This window comes from Halyomorpha halys, unplaced genomic scaffold, assembly GCF_000696795.3.
Source record: "Halyomorpha halys isolate HHAL.00 unplaced genomic scaffold, Hhal_1.1 Scaffold1606.1, whole genome shotgun sequence".
Lineage (NCBI taxonomy): Eukaryota > Metazoa > Arthropoda > Insecta > Hemiptera > Pentatomidae > Halyomorpha > Halyomorpha halys.
Window position 1 is genome coordinate 29,225 of NW_027109899.1, and position 27,263 is coordinate 56,487.

The 27,263-nt window shown below is 29.3% G+C and overlaps 1 protein-coding gene across 11 annotated transcripts; it reads left to right on the plus strand.

Annotated features, from left to right (window-relative positions):
* Positions 1–374: 374 nt before the first annotated feature.
* LOC106690190 (E3 ubiquitin-protein ligase Mdm2) lies at positions 375–26,593 on the plus strand. Of its 11 annotated transcripts, none has more exons than XR_010843631.1 (10): positions 1,713–2,008; positions 2,236–2,289; positions 2,364–2,480; positions 2,557–2,684; positions 6,114–6,311; positions 9,164–9,411; positions 15,893–16,178; positions 18,159–22,899; positions 22,999–23,117; positions 24,426–26,593. XR_010843631.1 is itself a non-coding variant. In XM_067048056.1 (7 exons), exons 1-7 carry the CDS (start codon positions 1,999–2,001, stop codon positions 15,939–15,941), a joined length of 804 nt encoding a protein of 267 aa, XP_066904157.1. In that variant the 5' UTR covers positions 1,713–1,998; the 3' UTR covers positions 15,942–26,593. The 11 variants fall into 11 exon arrangements, 3 of the variants coding, with proteins under 3 accessions (XP_066904158.1, XP_014291025.1, XP_066904157.1); XR_010843633.1 differs by having other exon boundaries at positions 18,159–18,338; XR_010843629.1 differs by having other exon boundaries at positions 18,159–23,117.
* Positions 26,594–27,263: the final 670 nt, after the last annotated feature.

Consider the following 27,263-nt stretch of genomic DNA (forward strand, 5'->3'; position numbering starts at 1 on the left):
AATTTTTTATCATTTATGATTCAATTCAATATTTTGTATAATTACGAATTTGTTTGTATACTATTCCTTTTCAATTTTATGTTTCTCTAAATGTTGGTGTTATCTCCTTTGTTCTATAGCCCTGATGAAGAACTGAAACTCAGGTCAAAACGTCGACATAAAATAAATAAATATTATTTTGTTTATTTATGTTATTCTTTGCTGACCGCACCCCTCCCCCTCCCCCCGACAAACTTCTCAAATCATTAATCTACTGTCAACTATCTCCACCTCATTATAAAAAAGAAAAGAAGAGTTTAGCACGGCAGTTGTCATTGATTCCCAAGAAGATGTTATTAATATGAAAGTAGATTAACCAAACATTTAAAAAATAAAGAAGCGACCTATCTTACACAACAGTAACACCAATACGTTGCGTCCATAAACATCCTAAGGGTTTGAGCTTCTGATTTGGGAAGGAGGTTGGTATATGTTTTAAAAATGTGTTAAGTGGTGTGTGTTTTATTGCTTATATTCCGACAAGTAGTGGAATGATGAAAAATCAGCTCAGTGCAATATGGAAGTAAGTTAAATTTCCTACAAAAGTGGTCATATAACTTTTTTTTTTCTAAACTATGTATTTTTTGAGATATATAGAGGAAAGCATTATTCAAGATAAATTAGACATCTAACCCATTCAAAAACTAAACCAGTTACCTTTTTTATATTGTTTCGTTACATCAGTATATTACATGCGTAAAAGTTCAGCGAGTTTGGGATGTAAAAATTGTTTTCTGTTAACTTTTTGCTTATATTTCGAAAATTATTGGGTTTGGTAAAAGGTTTTTTTATACAAAATTAAAGTACATTAAATTTCCCATAAAAGCAGTCCTATAACTTCTTTTTTTCAGAATACAAAAGTTTGATAGATGTGTGGACCCGATTCTATTTTATCAAAATTATTAAAGATTTCAGAGGCATTATCGAGGAATACGATTGATTAGCAACATCATCTCCTCCATGTCTCAATAATTACCTGGTTTGAAAAAAAAAGTTATATGACCAAATATGTGGGAAATTTGGTTTACTTAAATTTCCCATAGAATAATTTTCAAAAAAAATTTGAGACAACGTTCAACGTTGGTTGAAAATTAAAAAAAAAATATTCACGATTTTTATTGATTAAACATCCCCTCTCTCTCTCTCTCTCTCTCTCTCCAAAACATGACGTCTTAAGAAAACCTCCAAAACCTCTAGAACCTTTACGCACGTATTATGTTGGAAGTGCTAAAAAATATAAAACACATTATTGTTTTAATTTTTTAATTTTATGGTTAGCTATATAATTTAACTCGGCTAATATTTTTCCATCTTTATCTTAGAAACTACATATCAAGAAAACACGTTATACGATCACCTTTGTAGGACATTTAATTTTGTACAGAACTGTTTTTCATTAAATCCAATGGTTTTTAATATGCTTGAAAAAAAAATTATAAAACATGGTTTTAACAATAGATATTTCCCCTTTCTTTAAAACCCGATGCTTAAACCTCTGGAACTTAATATGTTGGAAGTACTTAACAATACAAAACATATTATTGTTTTAATGGTGGGGTTGTTTAATTAGATTGGACTATAAATATTATGTGTCCACTAGTGTTTCCATTATAAATAAGCTGATTACGATAGTATTATATTTATTTTCAAAGTCAGTTGTTTATTTTAAATTAACTAAAGTATGATTATCGTGAGGTTAAACTCGTTATCTTCAGTCTGGAAAAATGCAATATAAAATATAAAAAATAATAAGACTGTTGTATTTGAATTATATTTGACTAAACCAGATATAATCATCAATAAAAAAATAATTTAAGTCCTTGAAAGTAAATATGTTGCTTTGTCGACGTCAGTATGCGGTTCATGTTGGGACCTGTCCTGGGTAATCAGCTTTGCCTTGTAACGATTCATTCTTGGCGTTGCCTGTGTTGTAAATAAAACTTACAAACCGTTGTTGAGATGAATAGAGGTAATCGTTTATGAATTGTTCTAGTTTAATTTGTGTTTGTTTTTAGGTTGTAATTTTGTTTTTCAGAGTGTATTAAGTTATATTTCGTTAATGATCGGACAGATATCAGTTGTGTTCATTAATTTAGAGGTTATACATTTTGATTCGCGTATACTTTAGTTGAATTTCTTGTATTACATCGTTATTTTATTTTTCAATGCTAATTAAAAACGTTTTTATAATGTTAGTCGCAACCAGTTCAGAGACCAACCTCTTCAAAAGACACAGGACTACAAGTGATGGTATGGCATTCAACAATACTTAAAATTGTGCATATGTCTTTTCCCTGCTTAATTAGATCTCAATATTTTCTTAGAAAGTGATGGTGAATTGATAAAAAAGCCTAAATACTACTATCTTCTTGAACCAGAAACTACTGACTATTCTAGTGATGGAAATGAAAGCATTTATAGTATCCAAGCACGGACAACAGGTATAGTGCTTACTTATTTTTGAAATGTTTAGCTGATTTATAAAAAAAGTTAATTTCCGATATTTTCTATTTATAGATACTGCCAAAGACACCTCTGATACTTCAACCAAAAGTGAAGATTCAATGGTGGAGTTTGAAGTAGTATCTAACTCTGATGATCCCGTTTATCCTTACCCTCTAAGAGATTCCTCTTCTCCTCCTGAGGTACTTTTTTATTTTTATTTTAGTAGGAATGTAATTATATTTCTGAACTTTTATTTTATACTTCTAAAACGAACGTTTATCAATAACTTTCAAGAATCTATGCTTTATTGGCATTGTTGAATTACTTGGATTTTCCATGTTTCATTGATTCTTTGTAAATAGCAGTTGAGAAAGTATAAGCACAATATAGTTTCTCAGTTCTGTATTGTTTTTCCAAACCACTACTGATTTTAACCTGACACCATAAACTGACTCTAATTAATGTGAATTTAGGCCCCGACTACAACTAAAGTATACATTATATATATATATATATATATATATATATGTATGACCGTAAATACATTATAGGTTTGTTTATTTCTTGAGTGAGCGGAAGTTAATATCTGTGATATAATTAAAGCTATGACAATATGATAGTATGGTAGGTTGTAACCCATAATTTGTCTGGTTGGAATAATATGTTAGTTCCAGTTTCTCTAATCTAAAATGCTTATTTTATTAAGGTATTGAATTGAATTATTTTTCTTGATTAGGTGAATCTGTTTTAATAGATGCCAGTTATATGGGAGCTGCTGTTGTATTTATAGCTATTAGAAACTGAATTAGGCTCATTCTATCAATTCCCTGGGGTTTTATTCAACAGGGAAATTCGGAAGAAATTGAAAATATTACCATCGTGTTCCTGACGGAATGAATGCTTTGTAATTTAGCCTTTATCACTATTATACGTACCTAGTTTCATATATATATATATATTTATTTATTTAGTGTTTTGGAAGTTGTGTGCCCTGTGCCTGATTTCTAAAAAAGAAATTTCATTTAACTAATATTTCACTAACATTGAAATATTTGAAGAGAGTTCTTTAATAAAAAAGTATCATTATCTTCATCCACTTGGACTTAAATGGCGTAAGACCCATTGTAAAACTTATTGTTGATTTTAAATTGATATAACCTTTAAATTCAATGTTTTAAGTCTTCTTATTTATCTTCAATATTACTTCATAATTTGGTTTTGTACATATTTTAAAAGATTTTTCAAAAATGTGCTTATTTGTGTTTATATAACATGCTTTTCCTCTTTTGTTGTCAAAAATAGTTATTTGTTTCTATTGTATTTAATGCTGTAACCACATCTTGTGCTATTTTGTTTTCACAAAAATACTTTTTAAAAAGGGTTTCTTGTATGGCAAGCGTGAGTGGACTCTGTAGTTCTTTTTAATGTTGTTTGTTAATGATGATCAGTACTTAATATTAATAAGTAGCATTTATTCTTGATTTAATTGTCTATTTGGTGTGTGGGTCTCCGTAACTGGATTTCCACTTTTAATGCCTTTAGACATTAAAATTGATCAAATCTGTAGGTTGAAAGAGAAGGGAATTCAATCAAGTTTAAGGTGTGTAAATGAGGCTGTGAGCTTGGAACATGTTGGTGCATGTGCCTTCCTGTATGTACATGGAGAGCTCTCTCCTCTGATAACCACATTGACAAAAAGCTCACGAAATCCTGAAATTTGGTGATATTAATATTAATATCAATATTTTATATGAACTTTTGTATTAAGATCATGTATGAAATTTATTGTTAAATGTTTCCATGGGGAGAGACATTGTTTGACCTTTAGATTACTAGAAACTCCTGTAATCAGCCAGCATATTTAAAGTGGGGATTTAAGCCTTTATCGGATTTTGAGTAAATTTTATCAGTTGAGTATGATGCTCACTACATAATATTCTATTGTTAATTGAGCAAGTTATTGTTGATTGAGCAAGAATTAGTATGCCTATCCATTACTAAAACTATGACTCACAATAGATTGTAGTAATGCAAGTTTTTAATTTATTTTTCTGCACCAGCAGGACTGAAGTTAGGTTTCAAGATACATAATGTTTCCAAAAAACTTCGCTATCAAACAAATTCATTTAAATAATATATTGAACCTGGAAAATTGAAAAATCTTATTAATTTATTTTTGAGAACATTGGATGTACATTGAAATAAACTTTCATTTATGCGAAAGAATAACATCATATTTTTCTTTTCTTTTTTTTCTAAGAAGATGGTCAGGGTTGCGGTTAAACCAATCTATCCTTAATTCCAAACATATATATATATATATACACACACACACACACACACACACACACATACATATCTCTTTTATATAGTTCTAAATATAAAGAAATTCTTCAATTCAAATTATAAACAAATAGTAATGACTATTTTTCTACCTATATGACAGCAGCCCTGACCAACTCCTTCAAATTAAGGAGCAAATTTAATTTTTTTTTTTAATGTTTATTATTTAATTATAATTCCAAAATTTTTTTATAAATCACAGTCTAATATTTTTAACAAAATCTATGTTTTTCAGGCATTGAACCCCTAAGATTAGATTCTGCTAATATAATATTTTTTCTTTAAGCGTTTACCTGTTCATTATTTTGATAATAAAAAAAGGTTTTCATTTGCCACTTACTGAAAACAATCCGATACCATCACTGAGCCACTGCCATGTGTAGAATATTAACCGTGTTTTATATTGACCGTGTTAGCACTAACTGTTTTACCAACAAAATAACTCCATACCATCCTTGAACCACCACTGCATTAACAGTGTCACCCGTGTTTTGGGGATCGAAGTTTTGATTGATTTTTGGTATACCATTTTCCTTCTTTGACCTTGTATGTTAAATTTCATTTTTTTTTTTTTTTAATGAATCAATTCCAGTACTCCGGAAGATTTATCAATTTATTTTTGATGAATTGAATCATTTATCGAATTTTTATTAATCAATTGATTTTATTAAACAATGTTTCTTGCAGTGCTTCTATTAAAGCTTAAGATGATGATAGTATTTATTTTAAATTAAGCTTTATGTCTGTGTAATTTTTTTTTTTTTGTGTGCTTAATGTTTATTAATATATTTTATATTTTTTTTCATAAAGATTGTTTTGATGCTATCTGCTTTAAGTCTGTTTTAAACTTGAGTTAAACTTTTAGTCATCTAGAAGTTGTAATAATGGCATTAATGGTCTATCTTTCTTACTAAAAAAATATATATATGTCCATGTCAAAATATATAAAAACCTGATCCTTCTTGTTTTGATTCTGTCACTGTGTGCTCCTGTATATATAAATATCAAAGTTATGATGAGTTTGAATTTAAAAAAACTAGGAATAAAGACTGTATAAAAAGATAAGGATAAAATTTTCTTTTAATATGCTTAAAATTTTATAATTAATTATCTTGTTAAACTTTTTCAACAGAATGAAATCATTGGTGGTTTTGATAATTTTATCAAATTGTGAAAAAAAAATTATTATTTGTATTTAGATGAAGATAATATGTATACATTAAAATTTACATATTTATGTTATATATTTTGGGAAGGTTTAAATTTATTATTTTTCATTTCTTTAGGATATTAGGAGTGATGCTATAACTTTTGAAATAGATGGAGAAACTTTAATCTTTTCCGATAATGATGCCTGTGATAATTCATCTGTTACCTCTGAAAAAGAAAGAATTTATAAAAATCTTTATTTATTTAAGACTTGTGTGCAGTGTGGACAAACTAATAATACGCCTTTGTATAGATACTGTGATAAATGTTACAAGGTAAGCTTGTATGACTTAATTTGATTTGTTTTATTCTCTGATTTTGTTCTAACAGACAAAATATACAGTAAAAGTTCTAGATAATGAAGTTTAACTTTAATTTTGTTTATAATTATTGAATTAAACACTTATCAGTTTTTTATTATATATAAAATAGTTTGATTAATCTGTTAAACATTCTTTAAAATTGTTTAAAACTGAAAAGATACATTCTGAGCTTGACATTATATATGCAATGTAATGAGAGGAAATTGATAAAAGAAAGTCTGAAATTACAAGAATGTATCCTTTTATTATGATCCTTAATTATTATTTATTTTGTTCACCAGAAAATTTAAGAACAGCACTAAAGTTGCAAATTTATTACTGTCTTAAAATAATGTATATGTTCATTACATTTGAACCTAACTAATTTTTTTTTTTTTATTGAATCTTTGTAAATACTTTATTACTCTATGTAAAGTATTGTTCCAAAATTTCTACTCAAAATCCATCGCTCCAAAATTTGAGTAGTGAAAATAGAAGGGTATGGGTAAATTTAATAATTAGACAAGCTTTTATAAATACAAAAGGAAAATAATGGAAAATCAAAAATGTTTCCATTAATTTGTTTGTACCAAATAAATGAGCACAAGGTTTCTTGTTAATTTTAGTTGGCCACAATTTACTTTTTAAACTTACAAATTTTAAAACTACTGCCATGGATTGTTCTCATTCGTATTTATGAAAAAATAAAAGTGTATACATTTTAAGATGTTCTTTTCAACATGGTCTAATTCACCAATAGATTAGGAAAATGTATTGAATTAATATGTTTTATTATAAGTTGTTTCAAAATAATATATTTTATGAAAAATACTATTTTTTTTTATTTTAAAACTACTTAAGATCAGGTCTTAATGAATCTAATCTGAAGGGAATTTTAAATCACTTCGAGTTATGTTATGTTCCAGTTAGGATACTATGAGAAATTTTCTGGAGACATATTTAATGTTATAGAGCTTATATTCAAGATTAGAAGATTTATGAAAATTTTAAGTAGGAAGGTTTAATATGGAGTATTCTCTCCTCACAGTTGTTTTATTTATGCAGGTCTGACAGTATTTTTAAATACTATGATGAAGTACCTTTTTGGTTAAAAAACATGATGCTTTTTTACTTTTTGAAAGTAACAATGAGTATACTCAATCGATGCGATATTAACTTAATCGTTATATTATATTTTGAAACAGATAGGGGCTTACTGGTCTTTTTTATATGTGGATAAATGTTATAAGGAGGGAGGTAGTTTACTACCATTGTAGGAACTGTCTTAGATAATGCCATGGTGTACATATGACAGTTAACACTGTCACGATGCAGCTTTCTTACAGTGTAAATATCGTACAGCATTCATGACAGTAACTATCTTACTGTTTAAACATTATATAGGATTCGCTGTCATAACAGTCATTATTGTCATGATGGCAACTATCATACAGCTTAAACTTATTCTAGCAGTGATTATAATAGTCATGATGGTAATTCATACAGTTTACACCGTGGCAGTGGCGCTATAACAGTTGATGCAGTAGTTGTAAATTATCCCTGTGAATGCAGTTTATCATATGTATTGTGAATTTATACTTTATTTCAGACATATATTACTTTATTTGAATGAATTATTTCATGAAATAATTATTTTTCGGGGGCAACAGTAGCAGCGTGGTAACGTGCCTTTTTATCAACCCGAAGGTTTGCATTTCGAACCCCAGCCCCACCCGTGCTTTTTTCAAACATTAAATTATACAAAACTCACTGACAACCTCCGTCGGGCATTTGTGAGGCCCATTACCGAATCGGTGGCACTCACAAAAATTAGGCATGGGAGTGATAAATCCACCCTATGAAAAAACCACATCAGGAGACACACGATGTATTTCCTTAGTACATCGCGCGAGGCCCTGGTCCTCTACGGTCTGTTGCGCCAATAATAATAATTATTTCTAGAAATAAATACTTGATGGTTATTTGATGAATAAGTTGTTTGAAAAGTGTCCAAGTCTATTATCAATGTATGCATTTAAATTCCCATTTTGATTCACACACTTTCCGCAGATTCAAATTGGTGTTTTAGTTAGAAGCAATTTTCAAATTTATATGATGTAATATATATGCAACTGCAAGGTAAAAAAGAACAGTAAACCCCTGTCTGTTTCAAAATATAACATATTTTTAGTATTCTACAGATAGGAATATATTTATTGTTTTGTTCTTTTTAAAAGGTAACAAATCCTCATGTATTGTGGCCAAAAAGGCACAAATCCAAAATAATTATGGCCATGCATTCTTAAATATTGGTTGAAAATTACTAATTCTGCTTTGTTCTCAGTATGTTTGTTTTAATTTAAAAAACAAGGATAATTATTTCATTAGTACTCTCGTGTTTTTTTTTTTTATTAAACTACTACAGTGTTTTCTAACTTCACTTTTGTTGATGATCTGTCAGGCATGGGTTCTCTTTCCTGTTCTACATTTTAGCCTATGATAGCCTCTAAATCACTATGAAACATTGAAGTATACTATCTTGAAGATCATATTATGAAGAAGTTATGGTTATGGGTGCAGTCAATAGAAACTAAAAAATAGTTGTTAACTATTTATCATTTACTCATTTCTCATAGCTATTTATGATTTACTTTTATCAAAGAATTAGAATTATCAAGAGTACTACATTTTCTATAAAGTAACAATCGATTTTAATTTTCCTATGTATGATCTAGGTATTAACACATCTGGAACTATTGTTTTAGGTATCTTTTGTCCTATTTGTATTAATTTATTAGTGCTGTTTATTATGATTTTTTTCTTAGGTAAGGAAGAATTTTTTTCCTCCACGACCGAGAGGAAGAAAAAATAAGACTGACAAAAAGGCTTGCACAAGCAATTCAAGTAATGATGATATAGTTAGATCATCCTGTGATAGTGGTATTATTTCTGAACTTACTCATAGTTTGTCTGAAAAAGCATTTGGTGAAAGAACTGAAAATAATTCTGAACAGGACATTATTCATAGAAAAGAGCTTTGTGGAACATGCTTGGTTCGATCAAAGGATGGGGGGTATGTTCATAAAAACATTGTACATGTTTATTCATGTTATAGGTGTTCGGTAAAGACTGTTAAGCAAATAGGAAGATGTCCTATTTGTAATTTGCGAGTGAGACAAGTGTGCAGAGTTATTACGATATAAAAAAAAAATTAAAAAAAAGTATAGTGTTTTAAAATATAAATTATCTTGTTTATTTTTTTTAGAAATTTATTAATTTATATAAATAAATATTTAATATTGATATTTTATTGTTTATATCCCTAAAATGTTTAATGTGATTGTTGAAAAAGTGTTCCAATTATTCTATTTATTATAATGAATACTGATTCTCTAAGAGAAGTGAGTGATGAACACTGAACGAATAGTTTTTTGTTTTTCTCTTTTATTAATCTTTGGTATTGTTTCTCATCATAAATTATATGATCAACCTTTTTTTGAATCATGTTATTGCTTTAATTTTTTTTTTTGTAATGTTGGGATGTTGTATTCAAATTCAGAATAAAATTTTTCTGCTAGTGTATGTGGTCTATGTACAATACATATGTATATAATATTTGCCAGTTATGTACCTTGTATTCCTTTTGTTATTCTGGTATGTGTTCAACTGGCTAATTTGTTTTTTCACTCTAAATATTAACCATTTAATTTTTATTTTTCTCCCGAGTTATCTGGATATAGTTGCACCCAAAAATTCATAGTTTATTATTGATTTGATGTCGGTGTTGAAAAAGAAGGGTCTTGAAATTGAAATTTTTCTTTTGTTTAATGCTAACCAATTTGAATTCAATTCTATGAGTTTCTGACAATGTTTTGTAACAAAATATTTAAGGGATGTTGACTTGCTGTTCTAAATGTTCAATTATGTATGATATTGTCCTATCTGATGACAGTAATATGGATAAAATGTTTTATAAAGGAATACTGATTATAGATTATAGTGTGTTTTTCTTTAAATCCTTTTTATGCTCCAACTTCAGTTCATGAAGGTGGCAAGAGTGAATACTAGTATACCATCTGGGGCCTGTTCTGTAATGAAGCTATTAGTAGTTGTAAATAACTAAAAGTGTAAAAATCACAAAGTACAAGCACTAATCCTTTTGTATTTTACTTTTGAAGGTTAGTTCTATTATACAAGTGAAAAAGTACAAGTCTGTATATGGGAAGGTTTTTATTTGGAAAAGGTTACACATATGTAGAGTGTGAAACCACTTAGCTGTTAATGCCTCTGATATTCAAAGGGAAACAAAAAAAATTGTTTTTAAATTAAGTTTTTATCAAATAGAGGTGTTGTTTTTCAAATAGTGTGTGTAATGTGTAGTATAGTATTTTACAAAGGGGTTTTGAAGAGGTAACAATTCCGAAATTTCTGGACAAAAGAATATAATTGAAGATTTTTTTTTTTAACTTCTAGGAACTTAGCTTTGGTTAAGAAAGACCTCTTGTTATTTTATTTAACCTGGAATTTAATCAGTTAATTAGATCAATTTATACATTGCTTGCAAACTTATCAGATAAATATTGGATTATGCTGTATAAAATTGTAGACATAGTGCATGTGTTTACTTATATGTTTAGTACAATTCTCAGTTCATTTGTAGTATCGAAGTGCCAGTTAACAGTGTATAAAGTTAATAATAGTGTTATCTATTGAGATTTTGTTATTAGTTAATTCAGTTATTTTGTATACAAATGTTGGATGATTTTTTGCTTGGTGGTGACGAAGAAAAATTTCTGATTATGTCATTGGACAGAACATTTGTTGAAGAAAAATATATAGCATCAGGAACAATTTCAGTTTTCAAACTGGGTTTGAATTTTAAGAACATTACCGTATGTCACCGACTAAATTAGAAGGATTGTTATTAGAACCTATGGACCACAATTAGCAGATCCTACTAATAGAAAATACCACAATTAGCAGATCCTACTAATAGAAAAGTACTCTACCACAATTAGCAGATCCTACTAATATAAAAGTACTCTACCACAATTAGCAGATCCTACTAATAGAAAAAGTACTCTACCACAATTAGCAGATCCTGCTAATAGAAAAAGTACTCTACTACAATTAGCAGATCCTACTAATAGAAAAAGTAATCTATCTCCAAATCACAAATTTTGTATTTCCTTGCATTGGCTGAGAAGTAGAAGCAAATATTGCACTACAGGTAATATGCATGGTAATTAACTGGGTGTTCGTTTATTGCCTATAGCCAACAGTAAAACTTTTATTATACCAGTGCTACGTGCCTGGGAAGCATTGATTATTTAAGAGCTCTGCAAAAATATTAAGTTGTATTGGACAATGGAAACAGAACATCTTTCCTGATGTGGTTCTTTTAGGAGACTCAGGATATACGTTGAAGAAACCATTCCATGTATGCATTGCATGAAGACCCAATTAACAAAATTCAGTGACACCATTACACCAGAAACCAGACAACCCTGCTTCAAGAAGAAACAGAGATAGAGTGCAAGACTGATGGCCACACAGCAAGTAATAGGAAAAGCATTGGGAATATTAAAGAAAAAATTACCATGTTTAAATTACCTTCGATTAACCCTACACATGCATCCCAAATTGTCAAAAGCTCCATAATAATGCAATTTTGAAAGGTCTTGTACAGAGAAGTATTTGTATATTGAATACAAGAAGAGACTTTGGATGTTATAGAGCATGAAAAGGGGGAACCAGTACCAATGACAGCAAGACACTGACAACAACTAATTATTAATTCAATGGTTTTAAATTTAATTTTTTTATTTTAAGATTTAATAAGGAGTTATTTAATTTTTAGTTGTCATTTTTTTATTATTCATTTATTATTTTGTTTTTCCATTTGTTACTATAAGGCTCTAAAGTTTCAATCTTTAAAATTCAGGAAAAAATTTAATAAACTAAGCTCAAATGTTAGCTTGTAAGATTTAACAGTTTAAAACACAATTTTTTGCAAATTATGAAGAAATTATATGAACTTACAAACAGTTCTAATTAACTGGAAGAAAAAAGTACAATATTCAGCTTTTCAGAAGCTAAAGGACATCTTGATATATAGAATTGATTCATAGATTAATTTATAGAATATCATCGAATTGCATTTTTACTAATTCTAATTACATAACTTGATTACGTCTTCTATCATTAACACCGAATACATAGTTGATATCTTCATAATCAAGCCAATTTAAAGTATGACACTTAAATTATCAATAATTTAAATGGATATATATGTATATATATATATCCCATCATAGCTTGGAGCGATGACAACCTGTGTCAGTTTTTAGAAGTTTCTAGTTGTTTTATGTTGTAACCTAGTCTTTTTTGAAAGATAAAATCTTTGAATGGAATAATGGTCCGGGTGTGGTAAAAAAAAAATCAAATAGTAGATAATTATACTATTTTATTGGGCCAACGGTTCGCCCCACGTTGCAGGGCTTCGTCAGGGCTGTTTTGATGGCAGTCAATTCACAAACAAGTCAAATTCACTTTTTTTTTTACTGCCGTCAGAACAGCCCTGACGAAGCCCTGCAACATGGGGCGAACCGTTGGCTCAATAAAATAGTATAATTATCTACTATTTGATTTTTTTTGACCGCACGCGAACCATTATTCCATTCATCTATACACACGGTCAATCAATAATCTTCCAATAAAATCTTTGGATTGAAATTTTACTTACAAAATAATGTTCTCAGAAGTTTTGTAATTTAAGACATTTCTGATATTATAAACCTTCCCATAACCCAACATTAGTAAGGAGTGCGCATGTGTCACTTATTTATATACTTACACTTATTTATACACTTATACTTAACATATTATAACCTAATATTTTGCTTGTACTTTCGATTGTATGACTTTTATTTTGTACTTTGCAATTATGATATGAAATTGTACCAAGTACAAGCTGCTAGACTAATAGTATTAGTTGGTACTTCATTATAAAACAGGCGCCTGAAATTATGTAATCCTTTATTGATAATAATGTACTAAACTGGTAGTATTTGTAATTGAGTTGTCACAAATTATTAGTCTTATTGTCACTATTATGAAAAAGCTTGTAACTTGATGTGGAGTTTTGGATTATTCTTGACATTGCTTCCTATGTCAGTGAGTGTGAAGGTTACAAGATTTATTCTTTGGGTTCATTAAAAAATAATATTTAAACTTAGATTTGTGTCTCTTCTGACCCATGTGTACATAGATGCTGCTCCAAAATTCATAGTCGCCATAGCTTATTGATGAGACAGTCTTACAATATTAAAAAGCTGAAATATATATTAGTTACATATAATCTTTGAAGTGCTAACTACTTGTAGATCTTTAAATTAATTCTTGTTGACAGTCTAGTATTTATAAATTTGTAAATGCTATATTTAATTATAAATAATTTATTTAGTTCTCGATTATGCTGATAATGAAATGTATTTAAATATTTGTGAAAATTAATACAGTTGACTCTAAATAATTCATAGTATACCATTTATGTAAATAAGAAACAAGAATTTCATATAGAAAATATATATTTATTGTATGGAAATGAATAGCCATATTTTATTTAAATTAAAGTATTGTCCATCACTAGCTATACATTTTTCCCATCTCTCTGATGGTTTGTGGATCTTCTTATGAGGCAACCCAGTCATCAAGCCACTTTTATAACATATGAAGTGCTTTTCAGTAACTATGTGCCACACCGATACAAAAAAGTAATAATTAGATGGTGTCAAGTTTTTGTGAAGTACCCTGCATCTGAAGATGTTTCCCAATGAAAAATCTCAATAGTTTCCTTGACCAATTTTTATGTGTGTGATGGTGCGTTGTCATGAAGCGAAATTACTTAGTGTTACTTTTCTTTTTTTTCATTTATGTGCTAGTCATTTTTCACTCGAGGCTTAGTTCAAATCGAACATAAAACATTGTCATTTGGCTTTGTAGTTGAGGATGGTTCAGCTCGAGTTACTACAGAAAATAATAACAAGCTCCAAAAAATGAAACAATATAACATCAGTTTGCAGTCCTCTTAAACATCTGTATCTGTAAAATAATCCTCTTTAATTTTCGGATCATTGTAGTGCCGTTGAAGTTTAGCTGAATTTGGCGCAGTGCTACTTCTGATGAACAGATAAAAAACCCAATACTGCTTTGTTCGATTGGTTCAGGAATGGATATTAGTCCCTTATGTCCTTCACTTTGCCCTCACCTTTTATGTTCCACCTAGAAGGCACAACATGCAACTTTCTAAATTCAGGACTTGGGATTATGTTTTCATCAATCTAAAGTACTGAAACACTCCATTGTGACACTGAGAACCTGCTACTTATAAAGGAGTTTTGATGACACATTCTCAGAGTTCCTTATTCTAGAATAAGAAGTCTATAAAGTTTCTTTCACTTCCATCCATTTAATTTTTGTTTTTACCAAAATTATCTCTGCATCAGGAAGAATTTTTCAATTAAATTTCCAGTTAAAGTAATATTTTAAAATGTAGGATCTATTTACTTTTCATACCTATTTATACTATTTACGGATATACTTTTTTTAAGGACTTAATTTCTTTATTTACTATTTCATGCTTAAAGTTAATAGTTCTCTGTCTGAAAGGCTTTTCCCTGTTCAATTTAACGAAAATTGGTCCTGAGATTCTTTCATATTCTCTGTAAAATAATGTAAAAATCTTTTGTTCTGAATAGGTAAACTTCAAATTAAGACATTTTATATTTTTAATCAAAGATTTTTTTAAAATGTTTAACATGCAACATTCCTTTTCCTCAACATTCTTGCCGGTACTAACAGATGAGATGGTATGATTTCATCTGCAGTCCTCTTGCTTTTAGCTTCTGGCATTTTCAATGATTCTATAACACTTATCCGCACTTTGTTACACATTGATTTAATGATAATTATTAATAACTGATGTAACTTATTAAAAACAATGATTAAATCTATAAAAATGAAATTGTTGAAAGATTCTATGCCATAAGGACCCATAACAACTTCATAAAATCAGTTCATAGGTGATTAATGAAAGTATTTCCTTTAAATGTAACTAGGTAACCAGTTTAAATGATGGAGGACTGGATTCTGAGTAAGAGCCCTTCTTGCATCCACCTCCTCAATTTACCATGAGCAGCATGCTTCAGTGTAAGCTTGGGCAAGCATTTTATGGGATTCTGCAGTAGTTTTCATCCTACGAATCCAGCAAGGTGTCTGGTTTAGTACACATGCATTGGGGGCCAAAATGATACAAAATAAAAAAAGTCCTGCAAAATTTTAATATTGCATTTTCCTGGTCATTAACAATCTTACAATTATATTTTATTTTTTTAAATGTTTTATGAATGAATTCAACGACTATATGAATTATTAAGGGTCTACTGTGTGTAAAGGGTACATTTATGGTTGAGTTGATTACCTACAGACTAATCTTTTGTTTTTAAGTATTATTTTTGTTTATCATGTTTGAATTGAATTATTTTGCTTTCCAGTGTCTTCAATGTACTACAATTAATTATACTTATTGCATTAAAGCCATGATTTTAAATTATGTGAAGAAAAATAGTCAGCATTGAACTGTTTCTTATATGGAATGAGAAAATTTTTACTATTTATCTTGATTTATGAATGTACCATACGGGTCTGCAGGAGTTATCCATTTTCTCCACAGAACCTTGTATGGCTATTAAAAATATATATAAATATATATCGCCTCAAAAAGTATTGGATCAATCGAAATAAGTGTAAATATTTTTCAAAATGGATGTATAATGAAAGGTAAGATTTGCTGTATAATATTTTTGTTTAAATTGTTTCGCGGTGCTGCGGTAGCTTGATGTCATTGAGACATGTGCTACCAAAGGTTTGGGAGTTGTTACCCATGTTGAGGAGTTTATTTCTTGTAAACTAAATGAGCAGCTCCATTCTAGAGGTCTATTCAGCCTCTACAATAACAACTTGGTTATTGCATATGGAAAAAATGTTTGGAATAAATTATATATTTTTTAAAATAAATTCATTGTATGAAAGCTGTTGTTTGGATTATGTATTTTTTACTCATTTTTATTGTTTAAATTTATGAAGTTAACATTGCTTATATATTTTAAGTGTATTTATTATAAAATAATACTGATGAAAATGAAGGCTATTCTTCATATTCCAGTTTTTTTTAAATTTTAGTCCAGAGACTTATTTAAGCAATTTCAAAAGAAATAATTTTTGATGGATAAACAATTATATAAGAATTACTATTGTAAAAAAATTAAGCAATGTTATTTAGTTTTTAGTATATTATTTTTAAATATTTGAGATAACAGCTATTTCTTTAAAATAAACATGTATAGTCAAAAATGTATATACCCTAAACATTTTCGCCAGCAGTTTCTCTTGAGAATTTGCATGTGTATCTAATATTTTTTTTTTTTTTATTTTAATTGATATCTTTCTAAAAAGTATTTTCATACATATATATACATATTTATTATATATTTAAAATATATATGCATATTATTTTTTGATACTTGTTTCAAAAAGTATTATTAAAATTATTTCAAATTAATAGATAATATTGTTACCAATAAAGTTTGTACTAGAATTAATTGATTAGTTTTAGGAGTATATTTAACAGTAAAAAAACTTCCAAATGTTTTCCTTTTATTTATTTCTATAATTCATTTATTGAAGTAAAACCTGTTTTAGTGTAATATGGCTAATTTGTTTGGATTAGATGATATGTGTAAAGTTTCCTCACCTCAGTAAATTAAACAGTATAAAATATTTGTAAAATCAAATAGAATAAAATAAATTTATATTTAATTAACTGATACTTCAATCAAATCCCATTTCCTAATTCTGAAATAATAAAGTTTCAACAAATGCGAAAACTTAAGAAAGCACCTTACTCACTGAGTCTCCACCTTTAGAGATAAAGTATAAGAAAACGTTTGAAAGTATTTTTGTTAAATATACCTAATGATTAGCTTTTCTTTTATACATATATTTAGGAAAAGGTAATTACTCCTATCTTCAATCCAGCATTGTAGAGGAAGATTGGTATTTGATAACTGAAAATTTTCCACATCATCACCAATTATTTTCTTCTGATTGTATTAACATGCTAGTCATGCTTTATGGGATTGGTTGTGACTATAGGAAAGTTAATATAAATTTATTTATTGATTGTATGAAACCACCAGGGACTTTTACCACCATTAATACTCAGCTATATTTCTAGATGATTCAACAATGTTTCGGACCATAGCTTAAATTATTGCGTGTGTGGCTACAGCAATTAGAGTAAAGTGACGGTCCACACTGCTCTACATTCAATGTGTTCTGATAAAAATTTTAAACGATCATTTGTATGTTAGGTCATAAGACTTCATATGACCAGCAAAATTTCTTTTGACTGCATGCAGTTTTTTTTCTGTGAATTTTCGAAATGCCATTATTAAATTTAGGTTCCTGGACCCTATGAGCCTTAAAAATGTGCTTTAAATTAACCTTCTGTAAAAAAATCTTTCAAAGAGCGATGCAGAACTTCTGAACTAGTTTATAAGTAATGAGTGACATTTGTTCAATATATTATTTTTAAAAAATTTGAAATATATCTTTAAGAGTATTTTCAGTGATGGCAAAATAAAATTTTATCCACCTTTAGTGTTTTTCAAAGTTCTATTTGTGAGTTATCCTCTATTGGTCCTACCTTGTATTTTGACTGATAAAATACATATTTAATGTTTTAATTACATTTTACAGTGAATAAAGGCAAAAAAAAATCTCATCTAGTCCTCACACATCCAAATTTTGGAGAAAATCCAGGTCACAGCTTATTTTCAAGAGACTGTAGATGTGACTTTGGTTTGAAAAAATAAATAAATAAGAAAGTAATGGACTTTTCATATGAGACAAGGTGTTGTAAGTCGTTCAAGCATTCAGGTAAAATGAATTAAAATCATTTGTCAGTTAGTTGGATAAGTATAAAGCTGGATACAAAATTAGATTCAAACTTACGAGTTTCGTACAGTTGTGCCAAATAAAACAAAGGAACTGGATGATGAAACTTTCAAGGGGAGAGAAATTTCTAAAGAAAGAATCATGATTTGTTTGTTTGTGTGCAAATATGGAGAGGATTTTGAAATATTTTTTTTAATTTTAATTCCTCAGTGAGATCTGTTAAAGAAAAGTTCCACTTTATATACAGTTTATAATTGAGTACTATACTGGTTATTGCTAATATTTTTTCTTGGGGTTTTTGAAAGTGATAAACTATCTGAATGAGAATAATCTTTTTCTGATATTATCCTTCATTAGGCCGACATTTCCTTCTCATTTAATAATTAATGGATATATATATATATATATATATATATAAGCTAAAGATTCCTTTAACTTTCCTACCCATTGCAGGGGCCTGTGGTCCGTCTGGACCCTAAATCTTCTCCTGAACAAGTAGGGCAGGAAATGCTCTTTTGACCTTACTATCCCCAGTAGTTCTAGTTCCAAGGTGCTGTAATAAGCTTCTCCCTCTGTGAGACGCCTACTGGCATAGGCCATGGGATACTCTCCTACCACACCTTCCTGTGACAGCACTGCTCTCAGCCCCTCCCAGTCTGTCAAGGATATCCTCAAACCTTGGTATCAGATACTTCTCATCGATGCTATTATCGTTGAGCTTACGATAATCGATGACCATCCTATATTTCTCCCCGTTCTCACCTGGCGTAGGCTTCTTCTGCACCGCCCACAATGGACTACTATAGTATATTGCTATATACTATATATAGTATACTGCTATAGTGTAGTACTATATATTATATATAGTATACTATGTACTGTTCACAATGATTCCTTGTCTTCTTAAGTTTTCGATTTCCTCTTTTAAGTGCTTCCGAAGTGCCTGTAGGTATCGTCGTTCTTTAACATATGTCATTCTTTCCTGCTTTAGTGAAATCTCATGAGCCATCCTTCCTGTTGCACCCAATACCTCTTCTTCATTAAAGAAAATGTCGTCAAATTTGACTGCTGCTAGAGGTTGAGGTGGATTGTTTAAGTTCAGACCCTCAATTTTTAAAATTGCATCTCTCACTGTTCCTTTACTGGCCATAATTCAGAGAGAACAAAGAAAAAGAAAATTTTTTTTTCTTGAGTCTAAAAATTGTTCTGGTGTCCTAAGGTTCTGAGTTTTGGCACCACTTAAGTATCGTCGAGAGAAAACGGTGAAAAAAAAGTGAAAAGGGTATGAAATGACTCTCACAGATTCAAAAAATAGAATGGCTTTATTCAGTCCAGGACATCTATATATTGTAATATCCTCTTTTTTTTAATGAATAGTTATTTTTTTTATATAGGAGATTTTAGTTATGTTTTTATTTTTATATTTCAAAGTTAACTATTGTTCATTTGTTTTGTTCAACCAAAAATCAAGCTAAAAAATTTTCATTAATAAAATGTAGAGTGTCATAAGACATTGTTAGAAAGCCAAGATGGCGGTGCTGTTTCTGAAGTCTGTAGAATCGCTGCCAAGTTGAGCAGATTCAAATATTTTTAACTTTATTTGTCTTCCTATCATGATTGAAATTACAATACATTTAAGAAAAAATAGAAGTCAAGAATAAGTATTAAAGAAAAATATTCATAAAGAAAATCACTTGAAAAAACGCAATACCATAGTGCTACAATCGGTATTGAGAACGAACACCTATAGAAGGGATGGAAGAAAGCTTGGTTTTTGGCGCACATTTGTTTTTAGGCACCGAGGGGAGGACATATCTGGGATGCAGGAGATCCTGAACATCCTTGGTCTCTATATCTTCAAAACTATACTTATGAAATGAGACTAAATAAAAAATGAAATTTCCTTTTAGTTACTTTAAATATTTTTTTTAATATTACAATATACATATCAATCAGATTATATATATATAATCTTGTGTTAGAGATTTACTTCAAGGCTATAAACTTCTTTTGTTATAAAACAATATCTTTATTAATGACAAATTCAAATTAAATAATACATTATATCTTAAACTATATGTAACTATAACAGAATCAGTTTTTATAGTCTGTAGTTCACTGCATCATTCGTACAATCATAACTCATTAAAAACCGTATAGGTGGTTTTTTTTTTTTAAAACCATGTGTTAACTTTACTTAGTCATTATTTAAAGGTGAGGATGGGTTAGAGCCTGAAGCTAAGCTTCTTACATCTCCCCTCCCGCAGAGGGTTAATTCACAGAATTAGCTTAGAAGTTCTCCTGCATAAGGTAGCAGTTTGCTGCTATGGCAAAAATTTGTGGCAGAACCTCTTCTTCCTGAGTCTACTTCGAAGATTGTTTTAGAAATTTTCTTGATTATTCTATAAGGTCCTTTACGCATTTCTTCGAGCTTATTTCGGTTTAACTTGTTGCTTATTTCTATTTACACTAGATAATTTTTAGCGAATCTATAATTTTTTTTGTTTCTATCTATTCTTTCTTTATTTACTTTGTGCTATTTTTGAGAATTCGTGAATGCTTTTTTTCGATCCTCATCTGTTGGATCGTAACTCATTTGGTAAAATGGATGATTCAGTACCATACAGTAGGTGAAGGTGAAAATTTAGTTATGCTGTGAGTCGTACTGTTATGTTTGTCTGTACATTCTATTGCCACTTCTGATTTAGACGTTTGTTTAATCCATTAGAGGATGGACAGTTTACTGCCGTAAAGATCAATTTAATCTTAGGAACTTTTAAAAATTTTTAAACTCTTAAGAATTAATACCGGCATACTGGTCAGCGAGAAGAATTTTAATGCTATGTTCTTTCACAATTGGTTCTAATATTTTAATAAAATCTGTAGCTTTTTTATTTGAAGATGGGGAAACAAAAGCGTATCTGGTGAAATGATCTACCATTAAATGTAAAAATCATTTCGGGAATGGTTTCCTGCAAAGCCACCAATTGTGTTAATTGAGACAAAAGCCCAATTTCTCTACTTCTGCATGTTTTATTCTTCTTACAAATATCACATTGATTGCAGAATTCTCGTATAAGTGCATCCATTCTTCCGAAATAATATAGAGGTCGGATCTTAGCTGCTATGTGTCCAATGCCAATGTGACCATAATAAGTGTGAATTTGTTTTACTATTTGCATCCCAACAATTAACATAACAAATTAACATAATAAATGAGATTTCTTCTTTTAAACGGATTTTTGATAGAATCGAGCTCTTCTTCATCCTGAAATTGGTCTTGAATTATGTCTTCCATGGACACCAAGTTCACAACATGAAGGACATCATCTTTGTTTTTAAAATCTTCCAATACAGGATTTCTCGAGAGAGCAACTGCTTCCATATTATCCTGACCCAGTGAGTATCTGATTTTAAAAATCATACTGGGAAAGATAATAGACTAGATCGCCTAGTGTCTCTTGCGTAACAAAGGCAGTTTTATACCTGTCCTTTTCTCATATAGGTTGTGCCCAGAAAGTGGAATTAAGATCCAGAACAGAAAACCATTTACAGTTTTGTGTTTTAACAACAATATCTTTGATCCGGGGAAACGGCTGTGATTCTGGTATGAAGAGCTTGTTTAACTCTCTGAAATCAATGCATAAGTGACTTCGCTGACCTTCCTCTGTTTTGCAAGCTAAAGTTACTGTTGCTGCAAATGGAGAATTTGATTATTTAATTAGTCTACTTTTCAATAATTGTTTGATTTGCTCCTCAATTTCGTTTTGATCTGAAATAGAACACCTATAGGGTTTTTATGAGATATTTACTTGCTAACAATTTTATATAAGCTTCTTACATGATTTTGTATTATAGGTACGTATTGTTTAAGATATAATGTATTATTTAAATTGAATTCGTCATTAATAAAGATATTGTTTTATAGCAAAAGAAGTTTATAGACTTGAAGTAAATCTCTAACACAAGATTATAAAACAAGTAAATTTGCTGTTAGTGATAAAATAACATGAAATTTGTATTTTTAATTCTAAATACTTTTGACATTTTGGATTTGAAATAAGTTTACTGTAAACAAATTAAATATTTGGTATTTCATTTAGACAATATTTTAAATACAATACATAAAACCCTTGTTTTTTTTTTTTAAACAGTATATTGATTTTTCTTTCTCTTGATAAAATTTGTTTACCTTTATAAAAGTTTTAATTTTGAAAAAAAAAATTAAATTAATCTAATGACATATTTTTTTACTGATTATATTACATTTCTCATAAACTGTTAATTAAAATTATTCTTCAATTAAAATAATTAAATTTGGCTATCTGTTTTTTTTTTATTATTTACTATCAGAATAAAAAAGGGTTCTATTGTTATACATGTGTTGTCATTTTAAATAAAACTTGAAACATTCTTTTTGTATTGTGTATTATTTATATATTTATTTTCGAATGTGATTGATTAAAATCTAATTTTGATAAAAGTGGAGAAATATATCTATTATCTTCTGATGGGCTTACACCATATGATAATTTATCGAAAAGTACATTAATTCCTTCTCCATTCATATAAAGAAGTGCTGATTTAAGTTTATATCATGGTGTCAACTGGTCTGTAATTAAATTTTGAAATATTATTTCAGAGTTGTGTTAGTGAAGGAAGAAAGCCTTAGGTAGGAAAACAAAATATTTTAAGTTCTGTTTCCAAATAATTTATCAGTTAAAAGAGAAACGGATTACATGGGAATAGATAAACTCCAAGGTATGTGTTTCATATGACATTATGGTTACTTATGTTTACAATGGCTCTACAGCCCTAGCACAACATGGGCCTGATATTATCCTCAACCACTGTAGGTGATCTTCTGGTATCCTTTTTAAATATAATGACTTGGACATCTAAATAAATACCACAATATCAGGTTGACTATGTATTTCCATTAAATCCTGACTTTTCCTTATATTACCATTACCTTGTATTTTATTATCTTAATAGTAGAGAATCTCATCCTAAGTGTGATTTTTATTGCTCTCTCCTTCTTCATCTCCTCTCTCAAAATAATATTAATTTATTTAACCTTTAATAAATTATTTATTTCTGTTCCCATATTTTTCAAGTCATTCTTAAAATTATTAATCATAAAAACTTTAATCATGAAATTTCTTTTGATCTAACTTTGAAATGACCACAGAGTTGGGTTATTCAGTACCCATAACATTATTTTCTATGACAGCATGTTTTCAACTAAGTATTAGTCATTATATTCAGGAGAGTGCTTCAGTGATCAGTTTTGTATGCTCCTTGGAAGACAATGAAGTAAGCCAGAGTGAAAATCATTCTTGTTATTGTAGGTGGGTTTATTTGTTAGTTTCTAGTGGTCATATGTTTTAGAATGCTGGCTTTTTTGTCCCTTCAGTTTTCAAGGAAGACTTTCAATCACACTAGTTGATCATCCTCTCCCTCATCACAGTATGGAGGTGAAGTTTGTTGTCCTGTAGTTTATGATCTAATTGGTGTCCTTTGCTTTCTTGAGTACAAGAACCAATTCAGGTTTCATCAAACATCGGGTTCTTCTATTTTTCATGTTTTTTTTTAGAGACGTTGCAAAATCTACAAAGCTTGTAAACCTGAATATTTAAGCAGTTTGAGAAACAAATATGGGGACACTTTTAGCTAGGTCACAAAGTACAGGACAATGAATCTCACCTCTATGCTGTGATGACGGAGAAAGAATTATGAACCATTGATTATAAGTATTCCTTGAAAACCAAAGGGACAAATAGGCCCACCTTCGAAAACGTAGTTCGAGGATGCTCACTTTGGCTTGCTTCATCAACTTGCAAGGATCTTATCTTCATTATCTTTGCATATAAAATTTACCACTGAAGTAATAAGTATATAAAAATATTTGGAAATAAGCGGATGGTATGTTGAATTGGGAGAATCATCCCGGGGTGAGTTTTTAGTTGTATTTTCTAGCATAGAACTTTTAAGTTGCAATTTTATATCTTACATTTTTTAATGTACATTGCTTTGTTAAAATAGGTATATATTTTCTTTGTTTCTCAGGTGGAAATATGAACCCTGAAGAAGATTTGATACTGCTTGGAGAAGAACGGCCTTGCCCATTTTTCTCTGCATATTCATCTATATGTCTAGATTTAGTGAGCTTGATAGAAGAACTCACTGTTGACGACGGAGTACTTGATGTGGAACATATTATTTTGTTCACTCTTGGATTGCTTATCCTTCTTGCTTTTGTAATCCTGACTGCAAAAAGAACTGATTGAAATAAACAGAATTTACATAAATGAAAATGTATTCCCAGTCATACAAAAGCACAATATAATCAAAGTCTCTCTTTTTTCCATCTTTTTAATATCCTAAAATTAAGTGTGGTTTATATTGCCTTTTTTAAAAATTTGAATGAATGTTGATATTTTATTTAAGTTGTTCTTAAATAATGAAATATTTAAAACCTTATATAGGACAATTTTAATGAAATGTATAAATTGTCTATCTGCATTGTATTTTATTTTCATTTTGTTATATCAATAGCTATTGATTTGATGAAGTTTACATTTATTTTCCCTGTTTATTTATTTATTCTTTTTTATTTTGTAATAAATATTTAAATTCTTCTATCTGAGGCTTTGTCTCAAATAGAACTTGACTGGTTCCAAAAGTATGAGTGCTTATGGGTGAAATTTATCTTTGGGCAAATTTTTGGAATGTCCCATTATATTGTCCTAATTTATTTATACAATGACTCTACAGCCCTTGCACAGCTTGGGCCTGATATTATCCTCAACCACTCTTGGTAGGTGAGCTTCTGTTATCCTTTCTAAATATGATGACTTGACCATCTAAATAAATACCACAATATCAGGTTGACCATGTATCCCCATTAAATCCTGACTTTTCCTTATATTCCATTTCCATATATTATATCCATTACCTTATATTTTATTATCTTACTAGTAGAGAATCCCATCTCAAGTGTGATTTTTATTGCTCTCTCCTTCATCTCTTCTCTTTCAAAATAATATTTATTTCAGCTTTTTCATTCACGTAAAATTGAAAAAAAAATTTGCTCAGCCTACACTGGCTCATTACCAGTGATGCGGAGAGAGGGGATTCATGAATTTGCTCTACCCTTCACACGTGGGGGATAGAGTGGGCTCAGGGATCCTTAGGTCGATTGTGTAAATATTGTATATAGGAGTGTAAATGTGACTAGAGATTCTTCTTCTTATTATTTTTTCATTTATTTTTCATTCTTATTTTATTTTAGTAAGAATGTGATCATTCATCACTATTACCTATTGCCTGCAACGGTGTGGCAGATTGTAATATCTATCAATAAATAAAGTTCGATTATAAAAAAAAAGAATTGAAAATTAGGCATTTAGGATGTTATCACAATATAAATAACACTAATAAAATGTTTGGTCTGATCAAAAGTTGGGAACTCTCTTGGTCCTTAATCTATTAATAAAATTATCCCCTCTAAGGTTGAAAGGTAAAACAATAAAATCTTCTTTATTGTGAAGTAGATCTTATGTTAAGATGTTTGATCCTATTGATCCAAAAATAATTGGGGAGGTGGAAAATCCCATATGTTCTAAAAAATTAGGTTACAATTTAAATAATTCTACTGAAAGTTATTGTAGGCATTTTAGAGTGGAAAGTATTTTCATTTTTTGAAGTGAATGTGCTTTCATGATATTTGAGTTCTTCTGATGATGATCTGCTGGGATATTATATCTCTTGATTGAATACACCTAGCAATAATTGATGATTTGCCAATGAACAGGACCATCTTAGAGGGTAACAATTGTTGGCACTCTTCATCTGTCTGACTAAGCTACATACCCGAATAAAAAAAAAAATCAACTAAGCAATTATAGATTACAGATTTACTGTGGTATTAAAAAAAAAATGTTTGATACTTGGACTAATTAAAATTTAGAAAAAAAATGGTAATTCATAGTAGCTAAGACAATAGAAATAACTTAAAGGTGGTAGGCTTCTACGTTGAAGCTCTCATCTTCATTTTAAATTACTAATAGATATTTTTTTAATAAAAAGGGTTAGATCTGACCTTAAAATTGTATTTTACGCCTCATTGTAATGAGTTTTGAAGTGAAGGATAATGTGATTATTATTGAATTAAGTTATAAAATTATTGTCATTCTGTCAATTTTTTTTAATTCAAAATAAATCATTATTTTCTATTCTGATTGTTTTATTATTTCCTTATTCTAAAATAGTTAAGGTTTCCATAAGAGTATTTCTGATAGGTTGGATCCCTAACTTATCCTTCCATGAGTTGGGGATCAAGTCTTTGAGGAATCCCTCCATGATTTGACGAACTTTAATATTAGTCCCTTAATGGGGCAAAATAAATTGATGATTTATTTTACTTAATGGTGCTAAGATTTCTTTTTTAATCAAAGAAAAAATAATGACTTCTAGTAAGCTATATTTTCCATGTCCTGATAAACTTTAATATTTATTACCAAGAAAGGATTATTAGCTACTACTGTGGAATATCCTCTATGATCTTACAAATTTTAATATTTGTTGTTTAATGATGGTAAAGTTTTCTTTGATTATTGATCAAAGCCTAGATATATGGGTTGATCTTTAGTTATACCTATCTTTAGTTATCCTTATTAATTTTTAGAATAAACATGTATATTTAAGGTAGAACTCAATGCCATGTGATATCTATTGATAAAAGCTCTCTAGTACAGCTGTACTAATCCTCTTTCAACCATCTTCCCCAATCCTTCTCATTGAGTTTAATTAGCTTTACATAATATTATCTGATTGTATTTTAGGTACCTAACCATTTCAGTTTGAGCTCCTTATGAATTGGGCATCTTTTCCGAGATAGTGGAG

Excerpts from the sequence above, each read along its gene's own strand:
- LOC106690190 (XM_014435539.3), top strand. Across the intron at positions 2,290-2,363 it reads ACACAGGACTACAAGTGATG|AAAGTGATGGTGAATTGATA; the intron begins GTATGGCATTCA and ends ATATTTTCTTAG. Across the intron at positions 2,481-2,556 it reads TATCCAAGCACGGACAACAG|ATACTGCCAAAGACACCTCT; the intron begins GTATAGTGCTTA and ends TTCTATTTATAG.